The 27,115-nt window shown below is 44.4% G+C and overlaps 1 protein-coding gene across 1 annotated transcript in view; it reads left to right on the top strand.

The window, feature by feature from the left end:
- LOC310775879 (uncharacterized protein) overlaps positions 1-26,892 on the top strand; it is a gene marked incomplete at both ends in the record, with an annotated part of 89,337 nt that extends 62,445 nt beyond the window's left edge. Inside the window, 6 exons of the mRNA XM_083636005.1 lie at positions 9,357-9,503; positions 9,680-9,720; positions 11,725-11,853; positions 22,001-22,051; positions 25,408-25,420; positions 26,636-26,892. Of these exons, the coding sequence (XP_083492131.1) occupies positions 9,357-9,503; positions 9,680-9,720; positions 11,725-11,853; positions 22,001-22,051; positions 25,408-25,420; positions 26,636-26,892 (638 nt within the window). The remainder of the gene's footprint in view (positions 1-9,356; positions 9,504-9,679; positions 9,721-11,724; positions 11,854-22,000; positions 22,052-25,407; positions 25,421-26,635) is intronic.
- Positions 26,893-27,115: the final 223 nt, after the last annotated feature.

Raw genomic sequence — 27,115 nt, 5'->3', positions numbered from 1 at the left:
ACAAAGATAGGGAAAGGTTTAGAGAGATGACAGTCCCAGCTGATATTCCACCTATTGGTGAAATAGAGAGCCAGTGTGATGATAGCCCACCAAGGTGGAAAGAAGTTCAAGAAGTAGTGAGACGTGCAAGGGCCTCTTCAGCCCCGGGTCCTAATGGAGTCCCCTACCGGCTGTATAAGAGTGCTCCAGATGTGTTGCAGTTTCTATGGAAGCTGATGAAGGTAGTCTGGAAGAAGCAGGTTATTCCTAAGGCATGGCGTAGAGCAGGGGGAATCTTCATTCCTAAAGAAAGGGACTCGTTAGAGATATGTCAGTTTAGACCTATCAGTCTACTTAATGTTGAAGGGAAGGTTTTCTTTAGTGTTGTGGCACAGAGGCTGTCTAGTTATCTAGAAAAGAATAGGCTAATAGATACTTCGGTGCAAAAGGCTGGAATTCCCGGCTTCTCCGGGTGCTTAGAGCACACCAGCATGATCTGGCACCAAATCCAGTCAGCTAGGCGTGAGAAGAGAGACCTGCATGTAGTATTCTTGGACCTGGCTAATGCTTTCGGGTCAGTGCCGCATAGTCTGTTATGGGAGGCCTTTGATTTCTTTAGAGTGCCAGGTAGTATAAAGAGCTTAGTTAAAGCCTACTTCTTAGATATTCAACTCTGCTTTACCACAGCAGAGTACACTACAGCTTGGCAGCAGCTGGAGATAGGCATTATGGCAGGGTGTACAATTTCCCCATTAGCTTTTACCATGGCAATGGAGATCATTATTAGGGCTTCAAAATGGGTAGTGGGTGGAGAAAGGCTGCAGGGAGGGCTGCGGCTCCCTCCAATTAGGGCATACATGGATGACATGACGACTATGACGTCAACCGCTCCATGTACTAGCAGATTGTTGGATAAGTTAAATAGTAATCTGCAGTGGGCTAGAATGAAAGTGAAGCCAAGTAAGTCCAGGAGTATTTCAATCATTAAAGGGAGGGTAGTAGGTAAGAAGTTTGTTATAAATGATGAGGTGGTGCCTACAGTGTTAGAGAAACCAGTCAAGAGTTTGGGAAGATGGTATGATGCAAGTCTCAGTGATAAGGGACAGTTTGAGGAGGTGAGGCAGGAAATGATTCAAGGTATTTCAAGTATAGACAAGTCAGGGCTCCCAGGAAAGTTAAAGTTGTGGTGTTTGCAGTTTGGATTGTTGCCTCGGTTGATGTGGCCACTGACAGTGTATGAGGTTCCCCTTTCAAAGGTAGAAAAGCTAGAAAGGATGATTAACTCATTCATTAGAAAATGGCTCGGAGTCCCACGCTGCCTAAGCAGTGTAGCCTTATATGGGAAAGGCATATTGGAATTGCCATTATCTAGCCTGACAGAGGAGTTCAAGTGTGCTAAGGTTAGACTGGAAATGACTCTGACTCAGTCAAAGGATCCAGTGGTTAGGAGTGTAGCGCCCACAGTTAAAACAGGGAGGAAGTGGAACCCAAAGGAGGCAGTACAGCAAGCACAGTCAGCTCTTAGACACAGGGATATCATAGGTCAGGTGCAGCATGGGCGTGGAGGCTTAGGGTTGTGCATAGGGAAACCTGTGTGGAACAAGGCATCAGTAATAGAAAAGAGGAAGATGGTAGTTGAAGAAGTACATAGGCAAGAGGAGGCAGTAAGATGTACTAAGGCAGTGTCGCAGGCAAAGCAAGGACAGTGGGTGAACTGGGAGAGTGTAGAGAAGAGAAAGTTGAAGTGGAGAGAGTTGTGGAGCATGGAGGCCAGCAGAATTAGATTTATTCTAGGGGCTACTTATGATGTGCTGCCATCTCCCCAGAACTTAAATCAGTGGTTGGGCGAGGATGGTGCCTGCCCGTTGTGTTCTAGTGTATGTACATTGAGGCATATACTGTCAGGGTGTAAGGTCAGTCTCTCCCAGGGGCGATACACCTGGCGTCACAACCAGGTGTTGAAATGTTTGGCAGCTGCAGTTGAGGAAAAGCGGCTAGAAGTAAATTCTCTAGTTGCTAGCAAAGAGAATAGACAGATCAAATTTGTACGTGAGGGAGAAAAGATTAGACCAATTAAGGTCAGGCACAAGTTAGGGCAGCTAAGTGTAGGTGGAGCCTGGGAAATGAGGGTTGACTTGAATGAACAGCTAGTCATCCCAGCATATATAGTTAGCACCCGGCTACGTCCGGACTTGTTACTGTGGTCTGAGGTAGAGAAGAGAGTTTATTTTATCGAACTCACAGTCCCGTGGGAAGATCGAGTTGAGGAGGCTTATGAGCGCAAGAAAGCTAGGTATGCTGAAATGGCAGCAGAGGCAGAGCAGCGAGGTTGGAGGGCTCGAGTGCGGCCTGTAGAGGTGGGCTGCCGTGGTTTTGTGGCAAAGTCCGTTATTGCCTTACTAACTGAGTTGGGCATTCGGGGACGCAGCCTGAAACTTGCGGTTAGCAACATGTCTCAGGCAGCAGAACGAGCAAGTGAATGGCTGTGGATAAGGAGGAAACATGCTAGCTGGGGAGCTCGCTAAGGTCAGATTGATTGTTTGTTGTTGGTCATGATTAACGGTCCGCATCAACAGGGCTGAATCATTGACAGTGGTGGTGTAGTTAGGGATTGTTTGTTGTTGGTCATGATTAACGGTCCGCATCAACAGGGCTGAATCATTGACGGTGGTGGTGTAGTTAGGGATTGTTTGTTGGTCATGATTAACGGTCCGCATCAACAGGGCTGAATCATTGACAGTGGTGGTGTAGTTAGGGATTGTTTGTTGGTGGTCATGATTAACGGTCCGCATCAACAGGGCTGAATCATTGACAGTGGTGGTGTAGTCAGGAATGTCATACCGAATCGACCTGGATAGCTAGGCTTAGATAGTGAGGTAATATGCAGTTGTGCGGTGGTAGCATGGAGGGGGGTGTTTCCAGGACGCTGGATTACACCGTTAAGCCTTCTTGAGGTGTCGTGGGCCTAACTTAACGAAACGTCGGTGAAGGAAGGTGCCCACTTGAAAACCCCAATGACATGCTTCATACTGCTGTTGGCTAGGGTAGGTAACTGGTGATTTGTGTCTTGTTTATTAGTTTGTTAGCCTGTTAGCTTGTTTTATTCTGGATTGGGCTTCTAAATGTGTTTTTCCTCGGATTTTGGCACAAGGGATAGTAACATCTTGTCCTGTGTATTAATTAATACTCACTCACTCATACACACACACACACACACACACACACACACACACATGCACGCAGATTGTACGTTGGTGCACTGGCTGCACGTGCAACCCCTAGTGGCCAGATGATTTTTTATTTTATGTTGACATATAAACGATAGTTGCGGCGAAGGCGCTCTGCTGCATACAGGGGTTGGACATGGTTGTTTGTCCGTTGCACTCTAGGGGAGAGCAGAGCAAGGAGGTAACCATTCTACACTAGAACGGATATTAGTGTGTGAGGGGTATATATAGCACTCTCATAACATGTGTGTATCACTTAGGGTGTGGAGTCATAGTCTATTTTTTTTATTTATCTTTATTTAATGTTCCAAAACTGCTTGTTTAACTAAGAATAGGCTAATGATTATTTCCACTCACCACCACTCACACTGGTTACTTTACTTTGTGGTCAAAAGTTTGGAAGGAACAATGCATGCTGGGAGATATGCAAATGTGTTTGTCCAATGGGTCCAATGGCATTGCTCTCTGTCAGAACTTGCTTGGATGTCCTGATGTTGGTTCAGTAGCAAAAGTAAACACAAGTTAATAGCAGCATTCACTATAAACTCTTTAGTGAATATTTTCCACAAAATCATGAACAATGAAGAAAACCAGAAGGAATACAGTTCCACTTTTAAAATAAAAATAAACCAAAATTGATGTTCTGCGACAAGTTATATCATATCTAGCCTCTTCATTTTGCTCTCAGAGTGCACCAGATTAATGCATTTTACTTTAAAATTGACAAAATGTCTTTGATAGCCTAGATAGCCCCCAGTCGGTGTCCTATTACCTTCTTGGTGGTGCAACCCCTGTTTGGAAAGCCTAGAATCGCCTATGCACGCACGCACGCACGCACACGCACCCTCCCACCCCCCCCCCCCCCACACACACACACACACCATACACACACACACACACACACACACACACACACACACACACAGACCACACACACATACACACAAACACACACACACTCTCTCTCTCACACACACACACACACACACACACACACACACACCACACACACACACACACACACACACACACACACACACACACACACACACACACACACACACACACACATACACACACACATACATACACACACACAGTCAAAATAGCAGTTCCTATTCCAATATGTTTTATATAAATTTGTTTATATATTTTAAACACATCATCCAATTAATCTGTGAATGAGGGGAGACACAAATTGATGATGATCATATAAACTCTATCTAACTCATCTCTATCCATTTCTCTGTAAGATTTCTCTAGGAAATGATGATGAAAATAAAGTGTTACTGTGTGTTTGAGTATTTAGTGTCTAATGACATTTCTGTTCCATGTTCACAGATCCAGATCTCCAGGTGCAGGTGACCAGATCCCAGTTCTCTAACCAGGCAGAGCTGAAGTGTCACAGCAGCTGTCGTCTAGCTGGTCGTCTTTCCTACGTCTGGTACAAGAATGGACAGAAAATGAAGGGAGAAACTTCTTCTTCTTATGCAGGCAGCTTTGGTCCTGAAGACAGCTATTCCTGTGCTGTGAAAGGATATGAGGCTTTCCCCTCTGCTTCAGTGTGTGAGTTTACTCCACAGTGTGTCACTAACATAGCACCACCTGCAGCCAGATAAAATACATGATAAAACACATCTTAATCTTACAGTTAATTTATGTTAATTATAATTTCTTCCAGATGGTCCAAAGCTTCCCTCAGTGTTGGTGAGTCCCTCTGGTGAAACAGAGGAGGGCAGTTCAGTGACTCTGACCTGCAGCAGTGATGCCAACCCAGCAGCTACTTACAGCTGGTACAAGAAGAATGGAGATCCAGAGCAGAAAGCTTTGAAATCAGGAGCACAGCTTGACTTGGTTTCCATCCAGTCCTCTGACTCTGGAGAGTATCACTGTGCAGCTGAGAATGAACTGGGGACAAAGAGGTCTGCCTCCATCTCTGTCAATGTGACATGTGAGTGAAATACAACTAGTGTAAAAGCAACAAACACATTCAATCTGTCAACTTATTTGAACCTTTAAGGACTTTAAGGTGCTTACTAACTCTACACGAGCTTGCACCCTGATACTTATCTGAGCTCATCATCCCATATACTCCCACACGCCCCCTCCGCTCACAGGATGGTCATTATCTTACCGTCCCAAAAATAAACGCTTTTAGTGTGAATGTCCCCTAAATGTTCAAGTTTATTTATGTTAATATAATTTCTTCCAGATGCTCCGAAGGACACCTCAGTGTTGGTGAGTCCCTCTGGTGAAACAGAGGAGGGCAGTTCAGTGACTCTGACCTGCAGCAGTGATGTGACATAGCACCACCTGGTGCAGCCAGATAAAATACATGATAAAACACATCTAAGGGGACATTCAACCCAAAAGCGTTTTTGGAGCTGCCAGCATCTTGCTGCAATTCATTCTCTATGTAAGCGCAAAAAAAATGCTCCGTGCGTTGTGTTTCGTGCACAATGGAAGCGCTCTCGACATGATTTTCATAGCGTGAATGTCCCCTAAATGTTAAAGTTTATTTATGTTAATATAATTTCTTCCAGATGCTCCAAAGGACCCCTCAGTGTTGGTGAGTCCCTCTGGTGAAACAGAGGAGGGCAATGCCAACCCAGCAGCTACTTACAGATATATATATATATATATATATATATATATATATATATATATATATATATATATATATATATATATAATATAGATAGATAGATAGATAGATAGATAGATAGATAGATAGATAGATAGATAGATAGATAGATAGATACATTTTTATTTCTCTCATGCACCATATTCATGGTGCCCAACCTGTCTGGGCTGACAAGAGACAAATCATTCAAGTTCAACAATACAAACAAATCAACAAACAAGCTACAAAAAGCTCAAACATAAACAAGACAACACAGACAAACAACTTCTCCATTCTGAGTTTCAAAGCTCTCCCAATAAACCTGGCCAAACTGAAGACTTCATCTCTGAATAGCCATTCCAAGCATCATCTCCTGACCAAAATAGTTCAGCTTTCTTATTTTGCATTAACTGAAATAGAGACAATCTTGGTTCCTCGTATAGCATACAGTGAAACAAAAAATGAAATTCATCCACAACACCTAATTCACATACAGTACAAAGTCTCTCCTCCTCAGCAATAGAATTGAAACTAAAAGCAACAAACAAACTAAGCCCTCGTTCACACAGGACGCCGAACGTAAGCAGAACTGAAGCTTGAAGCAGCACAAGCTGAACGTTCGCCTTACGGTGCAGCCACACTTGCGCGCCGTTTGACGCATGCTGACGCTGCTGCCCATTCACTTTGTATTGAACACGCTGCTCATCACCTCGCGAAGCATGCTGGGATACCAGACGATGCGGAGCAGGCTTGTGAAGCGACAGTGGGCGACAGAGGGGGCGGGGTGGAGTTTGACAAAGTACAAAGCTAGCCAATTTGAGCTCGTCCTAGGTCCTACCCTACCCTTCCTGTCCTCTTCTGCTTCCTCTCTACCACCAATTTTCAAAGAAGCAAAGTAAATCTAGCAGCAGCTAGCTTGGGAGCTAGCTGCTGCTTCCGGGTTTCCACGCCCACCAAGCGACGAGCGTCCATACAGCCAGGCGTCAGCATGCGTCAAACGGCGCGCAAGCAGGGCCGGCGCCAGGATGAAATGACTGAGGGGGCTGTTATAACTGGCGAGGGGGCTGATTATTATTATTATTATTATTATTATTTTTATTTTATTTTTTTATTTTTTTAATATGATATTTTTATATCGTAAAACATAGGTTATATACCCGCTATGCCTATTTCTGGACTTTTTAACCATAATAACCTCTGAAAAGCGCAATAACACAAGAAAGACTACTATTCAAAATCAAATAAAACATTTATTTCACAGCAGCAGATTAAGGCATTAATAGAGGTTCAAGGGTTCATAGGTTCAAATTTAATAAATAGCTACATCTCTGACACCTTGTGACAACCAAAGCACAGCAAATAGCGCTTCCCTGCCAATTCTGTAACAACAGAGCTATGTTTACAGGGGGTAGCCTACATCAACTTAAACTGATCAAATTTGATGAAGACTGCAGAAACAGCAGCCTAAACATGTCAGGTACAAACATTGCCTAACTGGCCTTTATAGATTAACTATTCTTTAAAAAAAAAAAAAAAAAAAAAAAAAAAAAATTCAAGTGAGGGGGCCGAAAATTGAACTGAGGGGGCTAAGCCCCCTGAGGCCCCCTCGTGGCGCCAGGCCTGCGCGCAAGTATGGCTGCACCGTTACTGTTCACACAAGACGCCTCCTCTTTTCCTCTCAGCGCCTACTCTCACGCCTTGAAGCCGCCCACAACCTTCATTGACTTCATGCCTGGCTTCACGCATCACGCTTGGAAATTCGGCGTCAATCCTGAGTGATTGCTTCGGCGTGGCGTGAGCGTGGCTTTGGCGTGAGCGTGGCTTCACCGTGGTACGCGTGCGGGTGGTGTGAACGGCCTCGCCTGTTAACAAGGACGCCTAAATTAAACTTTGTTGGTTCAGCGTAGGTAAAGCTTCGGTTGAGCGTTGCTTCGGCGTACTGTGTGAACGGGGGCTAACAAACAAACAAACAAACAAACAAACGAACAAACATCTTTAATATGTCAACTGTTTTGCTGAGCATGTTTTTTTCTGATCTGCCCTGCTTCACACTTCACTTCAGTGGGAGCTGCCAGTACAACCACAGTGTGTATGACTGTAGCAGTTGGAGATGAAGTGCCTTGCTCAGGGGCACAGTGACAGCAGATATTGATGGATGGGAGAGCGAGATTAGCTGTAATTAGCTGTAATTCAAACCATCAGACCTGTAGTCATAAGCTCACTCCAAATGTTCAGATGTTGCCTCCTACATCTGTACTACTAATAGTTTAATGACAGTATGTGTCATTGTTTAAAACAGTGGTTCTCAACCTTTTTGAGCCACGAACCTCAAAAAACTTTAAGCTGGGGTTTGCAACCCCCCCTCCCACCACTACTCAACCCAACGGCAGTGTGCACGCATTCACACACTGATTTCACTCACTCACTGAATTTGTTTTTATGGTTTATATAATGCATTAAATCATTGGTGTGGGAGATTTAATCATCAATGAAGAAAATGTATTTTATTTTTTTATTTTTTTTACAATCATCCCGCATCCCCTCCCCCCCATTTACTGTATCTAATGACAGCCTGGGGGTCCCGGCCCCCAGGTTGAGAACCACTGGTTTAAAACATCCTTATTTCATTAATCCATGTTAATCCATGTTCTCCAGATGGTCCCAGGAACACCTCAGTGTTGGTGAGTCCCTCTGGTGAAATTGTGGAGGGCACTTCAGTGACTCTGAGCTGCAGCAGTGATGCCAACCCAGCAGCTACGTACACCTGGTACAAGAAGAATGACACCTCTCCAAAAGCATCAGGACAGACCTTCACCATCACTAACATCACATCTGAACACAGTGGAGAATATTACTGTGAGGCCAGGAACCCATTAGGAGCTACAACCCATCTAATCACTCTAGCAGGTAGAGTTATAAAAAATAATTAAGAAAGATTAATTCTGGAAATAAAGTAATTTGAGGTTAACTTTGCATGTTTTTGTTTTGTTCTATCACTGTTCTTAATGAATCATGTCTTTAGGTTATTGAAATCATGTTATTATTTTATTTTATTGTAATGTTACTATCAGGGGTGTAGTGGTAAATACAGAGGTGGCTAAACTATCCAAGGTGAGGTGAGGGCCCGTAGTCAATTGACAAAACCTAAACCTTACGTTTCAGTTTCAGGACAAACTGCGACTTTCTCGACATGCATAGTTATCTTTTAATTTGATCAAATTTACATGTGTACCCAGTGGCACAATTCAAACGGGATAAAGAAAGTAACGTCTGTCTCGTTCACCACCATTCATATTTTTTCAGACACTGGTACACAGAGAAAGGCAGGAAGTGTAGTTCACTTTGGCTCTCTATACACTGAATGCAATACTATTTGAAATCACCACCAGGTGGTGGTAAAGAACCCAATACACCAATTCCAATACAAATATTATGTTCCCTTCATCTTTGTGCACCCACTCATCTAACTCTCTCTCTCTCTCTGACAAATGCTCTCTTTCTTCCTGCCTCTCTCTCCCCTCTTCCAGCTCACGATGGAAGAGCCCAGGTCACTTCTCGCCCAGGTCACTTCCTGGTTTTGCCTGTGTCTGTGTCTGTGACTGTTGCTGCTGTTGTGCTGTTGGCTGTCAGTCTGCTGCTCCGCTACAAATGGAAGAGAAAGAGGAGGAGTGATAGTGAGTTACCTTCACACCCTGTCAATCTCTATCATCATCATCATCATCATCATCACTCACACACATATACACACACACACACACACACACACACACACACACACACACACACACACACAGAGACACACACACACACACACTCACAAACAAACAACCGTTGTACTGTCTGTCCACAGGTTCGCACACCAGGAGAAACTCAGACACCAGAAACGTGCAGGTGACTTTGTTTTCTTTGTATCTATTTTTAAGGGGTGCAGCCACTTCTATAAGTGGCTTTGTGTGTGTATGGTGAGATTTGGGGGAGTTCACAGAGATCTGGGGAGACTGGCTCGACGCGTGTGGCCCCAACCCCAGCTCCCTGGTCTGCACAGACAGACAGAGGCACAGAGAGAGAGAGAGAGAAAGAGAGAGAGAGAGGGATGGAGGACAATAGCTTTTTGTCGGTGATGCACGCACGCACGCATACACACACGGTCACACGCACGACACATTCACGCACACACGCACAGTTTTAAGACACATCTGGAGATGAAAATGCCGAATTCATTTCCTCATTGGCGAGACTTTGGCACGGTATGGAGAGAGCGGCTCGAAACACACACAATCCAGTAATGCACGTACACACACAGACATGCACACACACACACACACACACACACACACACACACACATGCGCGCACAGACACACACACACACATGCGCGCACAGACACACACACACACACGCACACACACACAGGCATGCCACACAGCACAGATGGACGCGCGGACGGTTCAGACATGCACAAAATGCACAGCTTACTTCAACAACTGGGTGTGGTTTTTACTGACCTTGTTGTTTATATTCTATTGGCTTTGCCCTTTCAGAGGCTGTAGCCTATTGGATAATATCCCACGTGACACGTGTCCAGACCAGAGCCGTGTAGATAGAAGAGTCCCGACATCTCCATTCACTCCCAATGGACCATTTTTTTTACTCTCAAGGGTTCCAGGAAGTAAGGTCCTGGATTAAGCAGCACTGTCGAGTTGCAGCAAAATAGACAGTTTGTGTTGTACTCTGAAAGGGTTTTTCCCCCCTTGAATCAAATTGTACATTATCAGCTTTATTTTAGTATGCAAAAGTAGCGCGAGACGTATTCCTGGCTGTTCATTGGCTAATGAGTCTCGCATTTTGGTCCTCCGCTGACGCCACTTCATTTTCATTTTTTTCATTTATTGAGTTTAAAATTACAGGGACAGCACACATTAATAAACATTTCTGTAAATGTGCCAGTTTAGCCATGTTGGCTAGTTTTCAACAATAGTCCCTGGGCAGGTATGATGGTGACAACTGCAAATACAAATACAAATACATAAAATACATTAGAACAGGAACAGCAGACACTGTAGCTACCTGTCGTGCCGCACACTTCATAAAATCAATAGAAATCACATAAAATAGCAGGGGATAACAATACAACACATAAAACAAAGCATGTCAGGATGTTATAGAGCATGGTCGCACACTTGATTGTCTCTCAACCAAGATTTGAAGTTGACTTTAAAAGAACAATAAGTGACACAGTCTCTGCACTGTGATGGGAGACTGTTTCATGTGTGAGCTGCTCTCACTGAAAACGCTGCCTGTCCGAAGGCAGACCTCCTCAAAGGTATCATGCAATCCCCTCTTGCCACAGACCTGGTGCATCTGTCATTGGTTGTTTTTTGCTTTTTTCATTTTTCCTCACTTCTTCAACGACTTGGAGTCGTTGTGAAGGAAAAGGGAGATGAACAATAGTCGCGCCCCCATTTATACCACACATGGTATAGTGTGACGCGAAGTGACGCAGTGAAAGGGGGCAACACCAAGTATGAAAAATCTTCAGTCTGCACACGTGTCACGTGGGATACTATCCAATAGGCTACAGCCTCTGACAGGGCTGCGCCAATATCTATAAAGTATGGTTTACTTTAAAACCTTCGGTTTCCACCATGGCTTGTGCTTCCAAACATGACAAGAAGAAAGAAAAGAAAAGAGAGACACGAGGGAGAAAAGAAAGGGCAACACTCACCCAATTTGGTTGGAAAGTTAACTTAGCACTACTTTTGCTCCCCTAACATACTTTAACTTAATATCTTCACAGAAAGTGTTTACAGTGTTTACATTACACTCCTCTTTCAGCCAACATTTAATCAACGCAGGCAAACTAAATCAGTTGTCTCTGTCTCTGCCTGGTGCCAGGCCCAACAGATGCAGCTTCTCCCCACCTCCTCTACCAATGAACCAGTCCAGTCCTCCTCCCAACTGAAGCCCTGTCTCTCCACCCCCTCTACCAAAGAGACAGGCCATCCCTCCTCCCAACTGAAGGAGGTGAGCAGCATTGTGTTGGATGACATGTCAATTGGCATAATTGCAGGGGGTCTGTGGGATTATTATGATTATTATTATCATTATTGTTGTAGCGGCCTCTGTGCGCGCGGGATGCAAGATTGCACGAGTATGAGTATGTATCTGTGCGTGTCAAACAATATCATACGCTCATGCTTATGTTTGATCGAACTCTCCCTTTATGGCAGAAATGTGGCTCCATAGTGGTGGAACAGATTATACAGGCTATGATTCTGTTCAAACAGAAACAAACCTGGGGAAACCTTTTGTTCAAACTGCAAAACTGCAAACCCTTTTGACGAGCGGACATGCGTACGGGCACGCACTCCTTCAGCGCTCACAGCGTCCCAGGTGGGAATCGAACCCAGGACCTTCTAGCTGTGAGGCGACATTGCTTACCACTCACCACCAATGCCCCCATATATACGGAAGTTGAACACTCCAACTTACTTCCTTGACAGCTAGATCCACATTTTTCTTCTCGCCAATTCTCAATGGCTTACTTGTTTTGCTCGGTAGTACAAAAAAACTTTAACACGTTAACTGCCAACGACGTATGCATACGTCAAAAAAAATCCAGCGCTTCACTGCCAAGGACGTATGGATACGTCAAACTGTTTTTTCAGTGGTTTCCACTAGGTGAGGCCCTTGGGCAATAGGTGAAGGTGGATCCGACCTCTCCCGCTGCCCCGGAAGTACTCTAACAAAGATTTCTATATAAGGAAGGCGGGCGCCTTTGATCAGCGTGGGTAGTAGGTAAGATTGAGACAGAGCGACACATAGCATTACATAGCGATTTATAGATAGAGAATTTCAGCAATTTAGCAATTTAGAGTCAGATTTAGAGCGAGTTGGTTAGCGTAGTTGATTTAGTTTGTTAGTTGTTAGTACAGTAGTAGTGTTTAGTATAGTCTTTATAGTAGACTTTGTTTAGATAGATAGTTAGCGCGTAGTTCAGTTCATTGTAGTTAGCTTAGCCTTAGCGTCAGTTCATTTTAGTATTTAGCGTTTATTCTAGTTCAGTTTGATCGAGTTGGTAGCCGGTAGATTAGCCTTATTTCAGTTCAGTTTGATCTAGTCGTAGCAGTAGTTGTTTTATTTCAGTTTAGTTTAGTTAGTATTTTCAGTTTTCAGTTTAGTTGGGAGCGGGTGGCGTGTTTGTGCCATGCCGGCCAAACGCAAGCGGTCTTCGGCGGCTGCACGCAAGCGATCGGCGGATCAGAGATCACTGCTGGATTTATTTTCCGTCCGAAACGAGCTTGTGCCGGAGACCGATTCCGAGGTCTCGGATGAAGAACGGGGTGAGCCCATGCATGTAGCGGCTGCTGCTGCTGGGCTGACTGAGTCTGAGTCGAGTGAGCTCACGTCTTCTCCAGACGCGGATTCTGAGGACGAATGGGAGCCATCCAGGAGCGAAGCTCCACAGAGCAGTGGTAAGACGATGTTTGAGATGACTTGTGTAACTTGTGTAAATGTAATTACTATGACTGTACAAAAGCCAGCAGTCAGTCAATTCATTTTACTGAATTTCAGACTCTGAAGAGGAGCCCGTTGCCGGCTGTAGCGGTAGGCCTACAGCATCTGGTGCTACAGCCTCTCGTGCCAGGAAAATGGGTAAGATCACAGTTCAGAATCAGGTTTATTTTCACATCACAGGTTCCAGCCAGAATTCAGTACCACACATATAAAAAACACTAGTTTATGGTAATTATGTATTTCTATAATTTGCAGATGGAGCTGGAAGTGGGAAACATCCTCAGCCTGCAGGTCCTCCTGAGTGGAGTGATGTTGACTGGGAGCCAACCCACATCCCATTCACTGCAGAACCGGGTCCTCATACTGGTGGTGCTCCTGCTCAACCAGTGGACTTTTTCCAGCTCTTCCTGGACGATGAGCTGCTCCAGGCTATTGTAGCACAAACTAATCTCTATGCACATCAGTGCATCAGTCAGGTGAGCGAGGCTCTGCCACATTCAAGGCTTGGGAGGTGGAAGGACACTGATGTGGCAGAAATAAAGAGCTTCTTGGGACTATACTTCCTCACTGGGATCGTGAAGAAGCCTGAACTCTCCATGTACTGGACCACAAATGAACTGTATGCTACCCCCCACTTCAACAAAACCATGTCTCGCAACCGCTTTCAACTGCTAACCAGATTCCTCCATTTCTCTAACAATTTTGATGTTGATGGTGCAGACAGGTTGTACAAGGTCCGGCCAGTATTGAATGACCTGTTAGGAAAGTTCAGAGCCATGTTCACACCAGGTCAAGACATCAGTATTGATGAGGGGATGCTCCTGTGGCGTGGGCGGTTGGCCTTCAAGGTGTACAACCCACAGAAACCCATAAAGTATGGGATAAAATCATACATCCTCTGTGACTCCCAGACAGGTTACTGCTACAGCATGAAGCCCTACTGTGGTGAGTGGTCCTCCCTAGGCGAGACGGTGGAGTTCCTCCTCGGGGACTTGGCAGGGCAGGGGTACCATTTATACATGGATAACTACTACAACTCTGTTGGAATGTGTGCACAGCTGCTGGAGTGTCAGACACATGTCTGTGGCACTCTGAGGAAGAACAGAGGCGAGCCACCTGCTACGAAGGTTACCAACCACACAGTGAAGATGGGGGAAACGGTCATGCGCCACAATGGTGGCACCATGGTTCTGGCCTGGCGCGACAAGCGCATCGTGAAAATGGTTTCCACTATGCACGACGACACGATGGAGACGGTGCAGGTGAGGCAGAAAGGCAGCAGAGAGAGGGTCCCACACGCAAAACCCAAGTGCGTTGTGGACTACAACAAGTACATGAATGGGGTAGACAGATTGGACCAGAACATTGCCTACTATCCCTTTGCCAGGAAGACATCCAGGTGGCCATTCAAGTTTGTGATGTACTTGTTTCAGATGTCTTTTTATAACGCCTTTGTTTTGTACAAAGCTAAACACCCAGCTAAACGCCAGAGAAAGTGTAAAACATTGCTGGATTTCATCCTGAGTGTTGTCGGTGCATGGACCAGACCTGTGGTGGAGGAGGAGGTGGGGGCTGGGGTGGAGGAGGAGGTGGGGGCTGGGGTGGAGGAGGAGGTGGGGGCTGGGGTGGAGGGGGTGGAGGTGGGGGAGGAGGTGGGGGGTGGCGGGGTGGGGGCTGGGGGGGAGGGCAGTGACCAACCTGCAACCAGGCCGGGCCGGGCACCATACCTGGACCCTCCAAGCAGGCTGGATGTCGATCTAGCGGGCCATGTAATGGCCAAGTATCCACCCACATGCAAAAAAAAGCTCCCAGCGAGGAGGTGTAGAGTTTGTAAAGAGAGAGGTGTTTAGCGAGACATGCTGTGTCATGTGTAATGTCCCATTACACAGGGGAGACTGCTATGAGGTGTACCACTCAGAGAGGAACCGTGCTCGGTGGCACAAGTAGGCATGGGTCATAAAAAAAAAAAGAAAACTGCCTGTTTTTGATGTTGTGTCATGTGTAATGTCCCATTACACAGGGCTGGCTGCTATGAGGTGTACCACTCAGAGAGGAACCGTGCTCGGTGGCACAAGTAGGCATGGGTCATAAAAAAAAAAAAAAAATGCCTGTTTTTGATGCTCTTTGTTTGATTGTTTGCTAGCAGGAATACATAAAAAGCACCTGCCGATTTTCATGTAACTTTGTGGATGGGTGTAACATGGGCCAAGGAAGTACCCATTACATTTTGGAACAGTTCTGGATTCGGTGTACGAGCCCAAACCGGTTTGATCACGAACCGAAAAAACCTATAAAAAAAAAAAAAACATGTAAAAAAAAAAAAAAAAGCTGAGTGACCTGTGGTCTGCTCTTGTTTTGTATTTATTTTGACATTTATTTATTTTATTATGGTATTATTCCTCCATTATTGAAAACAACTATTGTTCAGATGTCTGATGTCTCACTGATGCCAAAAATAAATGGTTAAAGTGACTTTTCTGCCTGTTTGATTGAATTTCACAAAACTGCGATTATCTCAGCTTTCTGCCTCAGACCCTGAAACCATGCTGTACTCAACGGCTAATATCTACATAACTACTAACTCTACAAACTAACTCTTTTAGACAGAGAAAGTACACATTCTATTAGTACTTTTGAGATATTGTATGTTCACAAACTCCAAGCAGAAAAGAATCCTCGGCTCTTGTAAAATGAGCCACAATCCTCAAAAAACGGCTTGGCAGAAGCTACCTACAGCAAGAAAAAAACGGCTGGCAGTCAATGTGTTAATTGACGATTTTTTTTACATTTGTTGTGTGCGCAGCCCCACCACACAACAGCTTTTAGCTATATTTAATTCAAGGAAAATGACGCTGGTGTATGGGAATGAATGGAGCGCTTTCCCCCGTGATGGGCGTGGGCTATTTCATGCAGTGTCTCTATTGAGGACATTTGTGAACAATATTGTGCATGTAAATAATGTTTTCTGAAACATAGAAGTTGCAACTTGTTTTCATTGATGGACATTAATTTATACAACAGGATCTTAGCCAACAGAATCATTATTTTGAGATAGAAAATAAACACTGAACACAATTGGCCGCTTACTCCCCCCCCCCCCCCCCCCCTGGATGAAACTAATACCGTATACCGGGGTCTAATGTCATCAGACATTAATGGGTAAAATAATTGTGTGACTGTGATTATTTTCAATGTTTATTATAAAACAATATTATTCTGGTCTAATTTCCATTACCGTGGTATGTGGCAGCCGGATGCAATGGCCTCGCCTGTATTGGCATCTCGCATGACAGCCAATTACAACGCTGTACATTTAAACGTAGGCTACACTGTTCAGTGCTCAACCACTCACAGCTCTCTCCTTTTAGCACTTTCTCACTTGTTTAAACTACACAATTTTCGGTTTGTTTGTTTGATTTGAGTTTGATTTCTAAGGTACATTTGATCAAACATTGGACATATTAGTCAGGATATGAAAATGTACCTGCTGGTGTCCTAGTTATTAATTTTCCTTTAGATTTTTTCTGCACCCCCAACCTTAAAGTTCAAACTTCGCCTATGATCTTCTAGTTTCTTCTGATAACAGGATCTCCACTGTAGCTTTAAAAATGACCCTGCTACAGCCATTTGATTACCCGCCTGCAGTACCTCCACGGCCCACAGTTTGAGAATCAATGCTATGGAATAAGAGTCATGGAGAGAAATAGCCTATTTGAGGGGAGGGGCATGAGGGGCGGTATTGTTCAAAAAGAGAAAAGACCTCACTGAAGAAATGCAGACTGTACTGTGCTGTAGCATAATATCAGACAAACATATTTTGTTTTACCAATTACCTTGTGTTGTCTGGGCTGATTAGGTAATATTGCAAGACCCAAATATCTAAAACAGTGACCATGATAAAATGTGATGAGACAAATCTTTAATAATTGCATAATTACCCTAACCTGATAAAATATAATTTGCTTTTATCATGTTCTGCAGAATGCAGACCGGCATGACACAGCTGAATTGATCACGCAGCAATATAAACAAGACTCTGCTTGGTTGCACGTGACCGAGCAGCAGGTTCTAACCCCAGTGGAGGAGTTGTCTAAAGGTAAGTGATGGGAAGGTAACAAAAAATATGTGGGGGAAAAAAACATAGAATTGGCACATTATTCAGAGACACACCATCTCATGAATGTAGTTATAATACAACACTATGTATCAACAACTTGTCTAAAGTGTGGGCGGTATCATTTTGACTTGTACCCCGTTGTTATTCTACATAGATAATAGATGTGTTGAAAACTAGGCACCCAAACTTTTGTGAAGCTCTTTGAGAGACACCTCAGTAGCCACATGAGGGATTGGACTCATCCTCAGGCCATCTAGTTAGACGATGAACATCCTAACCACCAGCCAACTGCCACCAAAATATTACACAAATTCAGACCGTCTTTACCAGTCAAATTGATTTCTTAGCCATCGCAATAGTTTCAGAACAGGATGGATTGGTTGAAAACCAGCTGGTGACCTGAAAAAGTGCTCAGTACTTTACCAGCCACAGCTGAGATTAAGCAGCATTTGACTGGTGATAAGGTGTGACAAAGAAGGGGTCAAGGGTGTCAACAAATTCATGGTACTAGTGGATTTCTCTGATATGGGAGTTAAGGCATAAGTAATAATAATAAGTAAGTTTGCATTTGAGGTATCAATTGTCAGTGCTACTTATCTTCTTCACAGATTGTGAGATTTTCAACTTGGATATCAGATTTCTTTTCTGTCAGCCTATTTCATTTGACTGTTGTTGTTTATTTAGCAGGCAAGCTGACATGTTGTTTAATACAGTAACATGCAAGCTGACATGTTGAACCTGGTTGATCTGGATGAAAAGAAAAGTGTAGTTGGAGGAGTACAAAATAACTTCACTGTCACTTCACTAAGAGCATGAAATATGAAATTGACTTTGCAGAGAATGAGCCCAATTAGATCAAACTGATCCACAATCAACCATTGAACAGAATGATAGACAAACATCAGGAGAAGACACACATCAGAGCAGACCTGTGTGGTGAAGTAGTGGGAGTAGAGGACAAGGGTCAGTGGAGGTAGGTGGAGAGGAGAGTGCAGAGGACGGCTCGATCGGGTTTTACAGAATGTAGGGAAACTCCAGAAGGAGGCGGTAATGCAACATCAAATATGCCAACTGCCATAAAACACAAGAAGAGAAAGACAAAAAACACAAAACAGAAGAAGAAGAAGAGCAGACCATGTGGCCCGGGGGCCAGAAACAGCCCTCATGATGGTTCTGCCTGGCCCGGGAGGTCTAAGACAAACCACAGTATTTTTCTTCTGAAGCTAGAAACATCGAATGAGATGGCCTAAATTGTCTGTTTGGAGTGATTCTCTATATGGTAATACATGCTGAAGAATAAAGGGCACAGTATGTTTTCTATACTTTAATGTAGTGATAAAATTAGAGGTTACGGCATGACACTATTTTTTCAGCCCCCACAACAATCTGGGTTTCTCATGTGGCCCCCGGAAAAAATAATTGCCCACCCCTGCATCAGAGGGTAGTCCAGAGGTGGGGACTTTCCTTTCTGTGCCCCCCCCCCCCCCCTTTCTCTGTCTGTGGTCCTTTCTGTGCTGCACTCCCTCTCTCTGCCCCCCCCCCCCCTCTTTCTCTGTCTGTGGTCCTTTCTGTGCTGCACTCCCTCTCTCTGCCCCCCTCTCTTTCTCTGTCTGTGGTGCTTTCTATGCTGCACTCCCTCTCTCTGCCCCCCTCTTTCTCTGTCTGTAGTCCTTTCTGTGCTGCACTCCCTCTCTCTGCCCCCCTCTCTTTCTCTGTCTGTAGTCCTTTCTGTGCTGCACTCCCTCTCTCTGCCCTGCCTCTTTCTCTGTCTGTGGTCCTTTATGTGCTGCACTCCCTCTCTCTGCCCCCCTCTTTCTCTGTCTGTGGTCCTTTCTATGCTGCACTCCCTCTCTCTGCCCCCCTCTTTCTCTGTCTGTGGTCCTTTCTGTGCTGCACTCCCTCTCTCTGCCCCCCCCCCCTCTTTCTCTGTCTGTGGTCCTTTCTATGCTGCACTCCCTCTCTCTGCCCCCCTCTTTCTCTGTCTGTGGTCCTTTCTGTGCTGCACTCCCTCTCTCTGCCCCCCCCCCCTCTTTCTCTTTCTGTGGTCCTTTCTGTGCTGCACTCTCTCTCTCTGCCCCCCCCCTCTTTCTCTTTCTGTGGTCCTTTCTGTGCTGCACTCTCTCTCTCTGCCCCCCCCCTCTTTCTCTGTCTGTGGTCCTTTCTGTGCTGCACTCCCTCTCTCTCTGCCCCCCCTCTTTCTCTGTCTGTGGTCCTTTCTGTGCTGCACTCTCTCTCTCTGCCCCCCTCTTTCTCTGTCTGTGGTCCTTTCTGTACTGCACTCCCTCTCTCTGCCCCCCCCCCCCTCTTTCTCTTTCTGTGGTCCTTTCTGTGCTGCACTCTCTCTCTCTGCCCCCCCCCCCCCCTCTTTCTCTTTCTGTGGTCCTTTCTGTGCTGCACTCTCTCTCTCTGCCCCCCCCCCTCTTTCTCTGTCTGTGGTCCTTTCTGTGCTGCACTCTCTCTCTCTGCCCCCCCCCCCCTCTTTCTCTGTCTGTGGTCCTTTCTGTGCTGCACTCCCTCTCTCTGCCCCCCCCCCCTCTTTCTCTTTCTGTGGTCCTTTCTGTGCTGCACTCTCTCTCTCTGCCCCCCCCCCCTCTTTCTCTGTCTGTGGTCCTTTCTGTGCTGCACTCCCTCTCTCTGCCCCCCCCCCCTCTTTCTCTTTCTGTGGTCCTTTCTGTGCTGCACTCCCTCTCTCTGCCCCCCCCCTCTTTCTCTCCTCTCTCTGCCCCCCCCCCCTCTTTCTCTGTCTGTGGTCCTGAGACTTTTATCATTATGAGAACCAACTTGAATTTTAAATCTTGGCCAGTCCTCTGTGATAGAGAATGAAGTAGATGTTGCTGATGAGGTAAGAAGTCCGTCATCAAATTATTTCAGCGCTATTCAACATTTCTCTCTCTGTATTTCTGCAGCCAAAGTGACCATCAAATTGAGCCTACCTGCACCTGATTCCGGCATTGGTGAGTAGATTTCTTATTTGTGAACATTGGAAACTGCAGATTGTAGCAGTTGCGGGGTTTTTGAATTTGAAGTTATTTATAATTGACAACTCCTGCCTGGAAATTATCTTTTTCTTCAGCTGAACATATAGGCCTAGACCTGTCAGAAAACCCAGCCTGGTATTGTGTTGTGTCCCTGTACCTATTTTCTGTCACTACATGAGGAACACAGAAGTATGGTATGTCTTCAGTCTGAGAAAGATACATTTATCATGTATTTTACTACATGAGGAACACATAAGTATGTTATGTCTACAGTCTGAGAAATAGACATTTATCATGTATTTTACTACATGAGGAACACAGAAGTAGAGTATGTCTTCAGTCTGAGAAAGATACATTTATCATGTATTTTGCTACATGAGGAGCACAGAAGTATGGTATGTCTACAGTCTGAGAAAGATAAATTTATCATGTATTTTACTACATGAGGAACACAGAAGTATGGTATGTCTTCAGTCTGAGAAATATACATGTATCATGTATTTTACTACATGAGGAACACAGAAGTATGGTATTTTACTACATGAGGAACACAGAAGTATGGTATGTCTACAGTCTTAGAAATATACATTTATCATGTATTTTACTACATGAGGAACACAGAAGTATGGTATGTCTACAGTCTTAGAAATAGACATTTATCATGTATTTTACTACATGAGGAACACAGAAGTATGGTATGTCTACAGTCTGAGAAAGATACATGTATCATGTATTTTGCTACATGAGGAACACAGAAGTATGGTATGTCTACAGTCTGAGAAATATACATGTATCATGTATTTTACTACATGAGGAACACAGAATATGGTATGTCTACCATCTGAGAAAGATACATTTATCATGTATTTTGCTACATGAGGAACACAGAAGTATGATATGTCTACAGTCTGAGAAAGATACATTTATCATGTATTTTACTACATGAGGAACACAGAAGTATGGTATGTCTACAGTCTGAGAAAGATACATTTATCATGTATTTTACTACATGAGGAACACAGAAGTATGGTATGTCTACAGTCTGAGAAAGATACATTTATCATGTATTTTACTACATGAGGAACACAGAAGTATGGTATGTCTACAGTCTGAGAAAGATACATTTATCATGTATGTTACTACATGAGGAACACAGAAGTATGGTATGTCTACCACCAGAGAAATATACATTTATCATGTATTTTGCTACATGAGGAACACAGAAGTATGATATGTCTACAGTCTGAGAAATATACATTTATCATGTATTTTACTACATGAGGAACACAGAAGTATGGTATGTCTACAGTCTGAGAAAGATACATTTATCATGTATTTTACTACATGAGGAACACAGAAGTATGGTATGTCTACAGTCTGAGAAAGATACATTTATCATGTATTTTACTACATGAGGAACACAGAAGTATGGTTTGTCTACAGTCTGAGAAAGATACATTTATCATGTATTTTACTACATGAGGAAGACAGAAGTATGGTTTGTCTACAGTCTGAGAAAGAAACATTTATCATGTCTTTTTCATTTCATGTCTTGCAGCCTCAGGACCCCCGGCTGGAGCGTCTGGTGGAAGAACCCGCACGTCGGAAGGTAGGTGAAGTAACAGGAAGTGAAAATCAGTTGTGTCACTATTCCTGTTACGTGCCTGTTACACAAGCTTTCATAAATGTATTTTCAGACCAAAAGCGAAATAAATTGCACAGCAAATAAAACAAACTAACCCATTTATCTACTGTATATGGGACTATTCACACCAAATCAAAATTTGGTGTAAATAGTCCCATACAGATAAATGGTTTAGTTTGTTTTAATTTGGTGTGAATAGTCCCATACAGATAAATGGTTTAGTTTGTTTTAATTTGGTGTGAATAGTCCCATACAGATAAATGGGTTAGTTTGTTTTAATTTGGTGTGAATAGTCCCATACAGATAAATGGTTTAGTTTGTTTTAATTTGGTGTGTATAGTCCCATACAGATAAATGGGTTAGTTTGTTTTAATTTGGTGTGTGAATAGTCCCATACAGATACATGGGTTAGTTTGTTTTAATTTGTTGTGAATAGTCCCATACAGATAAATGGGTTACTTTGTTTTAATTTGGTGTGAATAGTCCCATACAGATAAATGGTTTAGTTTGTTTTAATTTGGTGTGTGAATAGTCCCATACAGATAAATGGGTTAGTTTGTTTTAATTTGTTGTGAATAGTCCCATACAGATAAATGGTTCGGTTTTTTAATTGCCGTCCAATGTATTCGCACAGATTATTTGCATTTGGTCTGAGAAGACGTCAACAAAAGCTGAGGAGTGAATTACCGCTATCTGTGTTTTTGAAGTATTGACTGATGCATTTCAGACAGCTATTGAATGAATAGCCTATTCACCTTATTCTTTGCCCATATAAGGACGCTTCTGCATTACGTCATTTTGTAATCGTCTTTCCGTTTTAGACACGGAAGTAGATTACGCCTACCGTAGTCATTTTTAGACTTGCCAAAAAGCTGTATTTTTTCGGATGAGAACATTCCAAATATGTGACCAGTTTATCAGAATAACGGCTATTTGGAACTATTTAACGAGCAGCGGGGAGCGCTGGCTGTGTGACGGGTCGGACTAGCTAGTATCTGTCAACCCCTGCTGTACTGGCAGTGAGAAAACAGTGTCGACGTGCTTTTGCCGACCGGGTACAGCCATCGGATCCTCGCAGCAGTAATGCTATAAACATGTAACTGAAGTTGGCCGCAGTGTAAACTTCATGTCATATAGTGGCGTTTTGTTTTGAAATTGGCCGCCAACTGGCACTGAACCGGAAGTTCAAGATTCAAGATTCAAGATTCAAGATTTTTATTGTCACTCCATGGTACAAGTATCACGTGTGAAATTCTTGTGCTGTGGACTCCGTTTACAACATAGTACAAATGTAACAGGGCATATGAGTGCAAAAACAACAAGAGACACGACAAGCAATAAGGCAGTATAGTGAGAACACAAGTCAGAGACAGTGGCATATTCACATGTCATGTGCATACTTTAGACGTGCTTAAACATTTTAAGTTCGACGTATTTGACATACAGGTGCAAATAGCATATTCCTTATTAAACATACAATTAAACTCGGCGTTAAATTCGGCGTATTTGACATACAGGTGCAAATAGCATATTCCTTATTAAACATACAATTAAACATTAGACATACGTAATGGTAGCAGCTACAGTTCGGTACAGTACGGCTACTACACTATTTGTGTATGTTAAGGAGTCTTGTGGCCTGCGGGAAGAAACTGTTCCTCAAGCGATTTGTGCGTGCTTTTGGAACCCTGTATCTTCTCCCTGAGGGTAACAGGGAGAACAGGCTGTTGTGGGGATGGTTTGTGTCTTTGATGATCTTCAGGGACCTCCTGAGGCACCGCTGTTTATACAGTTCATGCAGTTCTGGCAACTCACATCCTGTTACGTGCTGGGCCGCGCGTCTCACTCTCCGTAGCGCCCTGCGGTCCATGGTGGTACAGTTCCCGTACCAGGTGGTGAAGCAGCCAGTCAGTAGGCTTTCAATGGTGCCTCTGTAGAAGTCCGTAAGGATTTCTGGCCTTAGCCCCAAATTTCTTCAGGCGCCTGAGTCCGTGTATTCGCTGTTGGGCCTTTTTGACAACAGTGGCGGTGTGGCCGGCCCAAGTCAGGTCCTGGTGGATGTTGACTCCCAGGTACTTGAAGCTGTCCACCCTTTCCACCACTGTGCCGTTGATGGTGATTGGGGGGTGTGTGCCCCCCCCCCCCCTCCTGTAGTCTACAATGATCTCCTTGGTCTTGGAGACGTTCAGAGAGAGGTGGTTGTCCTGGCACCATTGTTCCAGGGCTCCCACCTCCTCTCTGTAGGCCGTCTCGTCGCCCCCCGAGATCAGCCCCACGACCGCTGTGTCGTCTGCAAACTTCACGATGGTGTTCGAAGTTTGAGTCGCCATGCAGTCGTGGGTGTAGAGGTCGTACCAGAAGGGGCTGGAGACGCACCCCTGGGGCGCTCCTATGCTGATGGTCAGTGGTGAGGAGGTGAGGTTGCCCACCCTCACCACCTGGCGGCGGTCTGTCAGGAAATCCAGGATCTGGCAGAGGGGTCGAACCTAGCGTAGAACGCGTTGAGTTCGTCCGGTAGGGTGGGTGACGTGCTGGTGTTCTGTCGTTTCACCTCTTTGAAGTCTGTGGCTGCATGGAGTCCTCTCCACAGGTGTCTGGGGTTGTTAGTGTCCAATTTTGACTCCAGCTGCCTTCCATAATCTCTCCGTGCTATTTTTATAGCGGTCCGGAGGGCATATTGTGCCTGCTTGTATTGTTCTGGTGTGCCAGAACTGAAGGCGGTGGTCCTGGCATGAAGGGCAGCCCTGACGTCGCTGTTGACCCAGAGCTTTTGATTTGGCATTATTTTGACTCTCTTTGTGAGGACTATGTCGTCGGTACACTTCTTTATAAAGCATGACACCGTCTCTGCATACTCGCCCAGGTCTCCTGCAGCTTTGAACTCCTCCCACATCACTTGGTCAAAGCAGTCCCTCAGGATGTCGTCTGATTGGTCTGACCAGCAGTGGGCGGTTCGGAATGCTGGGGGCTGTTTTTTCAGTTTTTGTTGATACCTGGGTACGAGTAGAATGGAGGCGTGGTCCGATTTGCCCAAGGGGGGGCGGGGGACGGCCTTGTATCCATGGCGGATATTTGAGTAACATTGGTCCAGTGTGTTTCTGCCTCGGGTGGGGAAGTGAATGTGCTGGTGAAGCGTGGGCATTCTTCCTCTGAGGTTTGCCCTGTTAAAATCCCCAGTCACCACCAGGGCCATTTATGGTTGTTTTGTCTCCTGTGCGCTGATGGCACGTTGCAACTCTTTCAGTGCGACAGTCATGTTCGCTTGTGGAGGAACGTATACACCCATGATGGTGACTGACGTGAATTCTCTGGGACTCCAGTGCGGCACGCATTGTAACATTACATACTCAATGTCTGCTGAGCAGTAATTCCCAATGTCAGTGATGTTTACACACCAGTTTTCGTTAATCATTAAACAAACGCCTCCGCCTTTCTTCTTCCTGGATCGTTCATCTCTGTCTCCTCTGAATACACTGAATCCTGGTAGTGATAGAATGGTCCGTTGTGTCAGGAGTAAGCCAGGTTTCAGTTAGACACAGAACGTTACATCGCGCTATGTCTTTTTGGAATTGTGCTCGCGCTCTTAATTCACATAGCTTATTCTCCAAAGATTGGACATTTGCCAGGAGAACGCTGGGTAACGGTGGCTTGTTGGCGCGCCTTCTTAGGGCTACTATATACACTATTTAAAAACACTGTTATATACAATAGGTATTTACAAAGCGAATCGAAGCAACGAAATTGAAACAAAACGCGTTTACACTAAAATAAAAAGCCTATTTGTCTAAGAAGTTACGGAGCTCTCAGCGGGTCGCCCTCTCCCGGCGCCTCTCTCTCTCTCTAGTACAAATACAATTGCATCTAACGCGAAAGAGAGAAAAAGTGGGCGTGGTGAATAAGGTGAATAGGCATGAGCGTTTTGCAATGAAACTGTAGAAAATACAAAATAGCTGTAAGGACTCAATCTCCAACAATACGACTCCTCCACACCGCCCACTTGAACTTTACCCTACTTCACCTCATCAACTCAATTACATACCATGTACACTGGACTTATCACACACACACACACACACACACACACACACACACACACACACACACACACACACACACACACACACACACACACACACCTACACACACCTACACACACACACACACACACACACACACACACACACACACACACACACACACACACACACACACACACACCTACACACACACACACACACACACACACACACACACACACACACACACACACACCTACACACACACACACACACACACACACACACACACCTTGTACTTGTACCTGGACTTATATCACACACACCTTGTACACAGAACACTTGTACACAAACCTGCAAATAAATACACATTGAAATGTACCATCATTGGTGGTGTATGTATGTATGCCATTTCCAAACCCACACTTTACAACAGAAACCTTTGATCATATTGTAAATCTTTAAAATAATGCAGACGCAAGCTACAGCTTGATCTTATAACTCAATCATTTTTCACTCCCTTTCTTCTCAGGCGTGGACTTTGTGAAGACATACCGGCAAGAGCTGATCCAGAAAGTGAGAATGGTCAAACCAATCTTGGATCACCTCCTGGACAAGGGCGCTATCAATGAAGAATCTTATGACACTATCAGATCAATACGTAGCAGTCAAGATCAGATGAGGGAACTCTATCGTATTCTGACAACAGCTAAAGCCAAAAATGCCTTCTACGAAGCCCTTCAGAAAGAGGAGAAGGATCTTGTGGAAGAGCTCACTAATCCTGACTAATTGTCATGGTTAAATTCATTTTCAGACCAAACATGACAAGGTCTATTTGAGCCAAATATTTTTTATATGGAACAATTTTATATCATCAGGGAAATATCCACGTACCATATCTTTATGTGTTTCAACTTCTAAAAATTGGTGTTTGACCCATGGCTTTATTTCATTCAATGTTAATATGAAAGCCGTTAAAGCTCTCATACATTAGATAAATTAGTTAAAATGT

The sequence above is a fragment of the Poromitra crassiceps genome (genome assembly GCF_964638095.1).
Source record: "Poromitra crassiceps genome assembly, chromosome: 4".
Taxonomy (NCBI): domain Eukaryota; kingdom Metazoa; phylum Chordata; class Actinopteri; order Beryciformes; family Melamphaidae; genus Poromitra; species Poromitra crassiceps.
The sequence above is the reverse complement of the archived record's forward strand: the minus strand, read 5'-3'. Positions and strand labels throughout refer to the sequence as shown.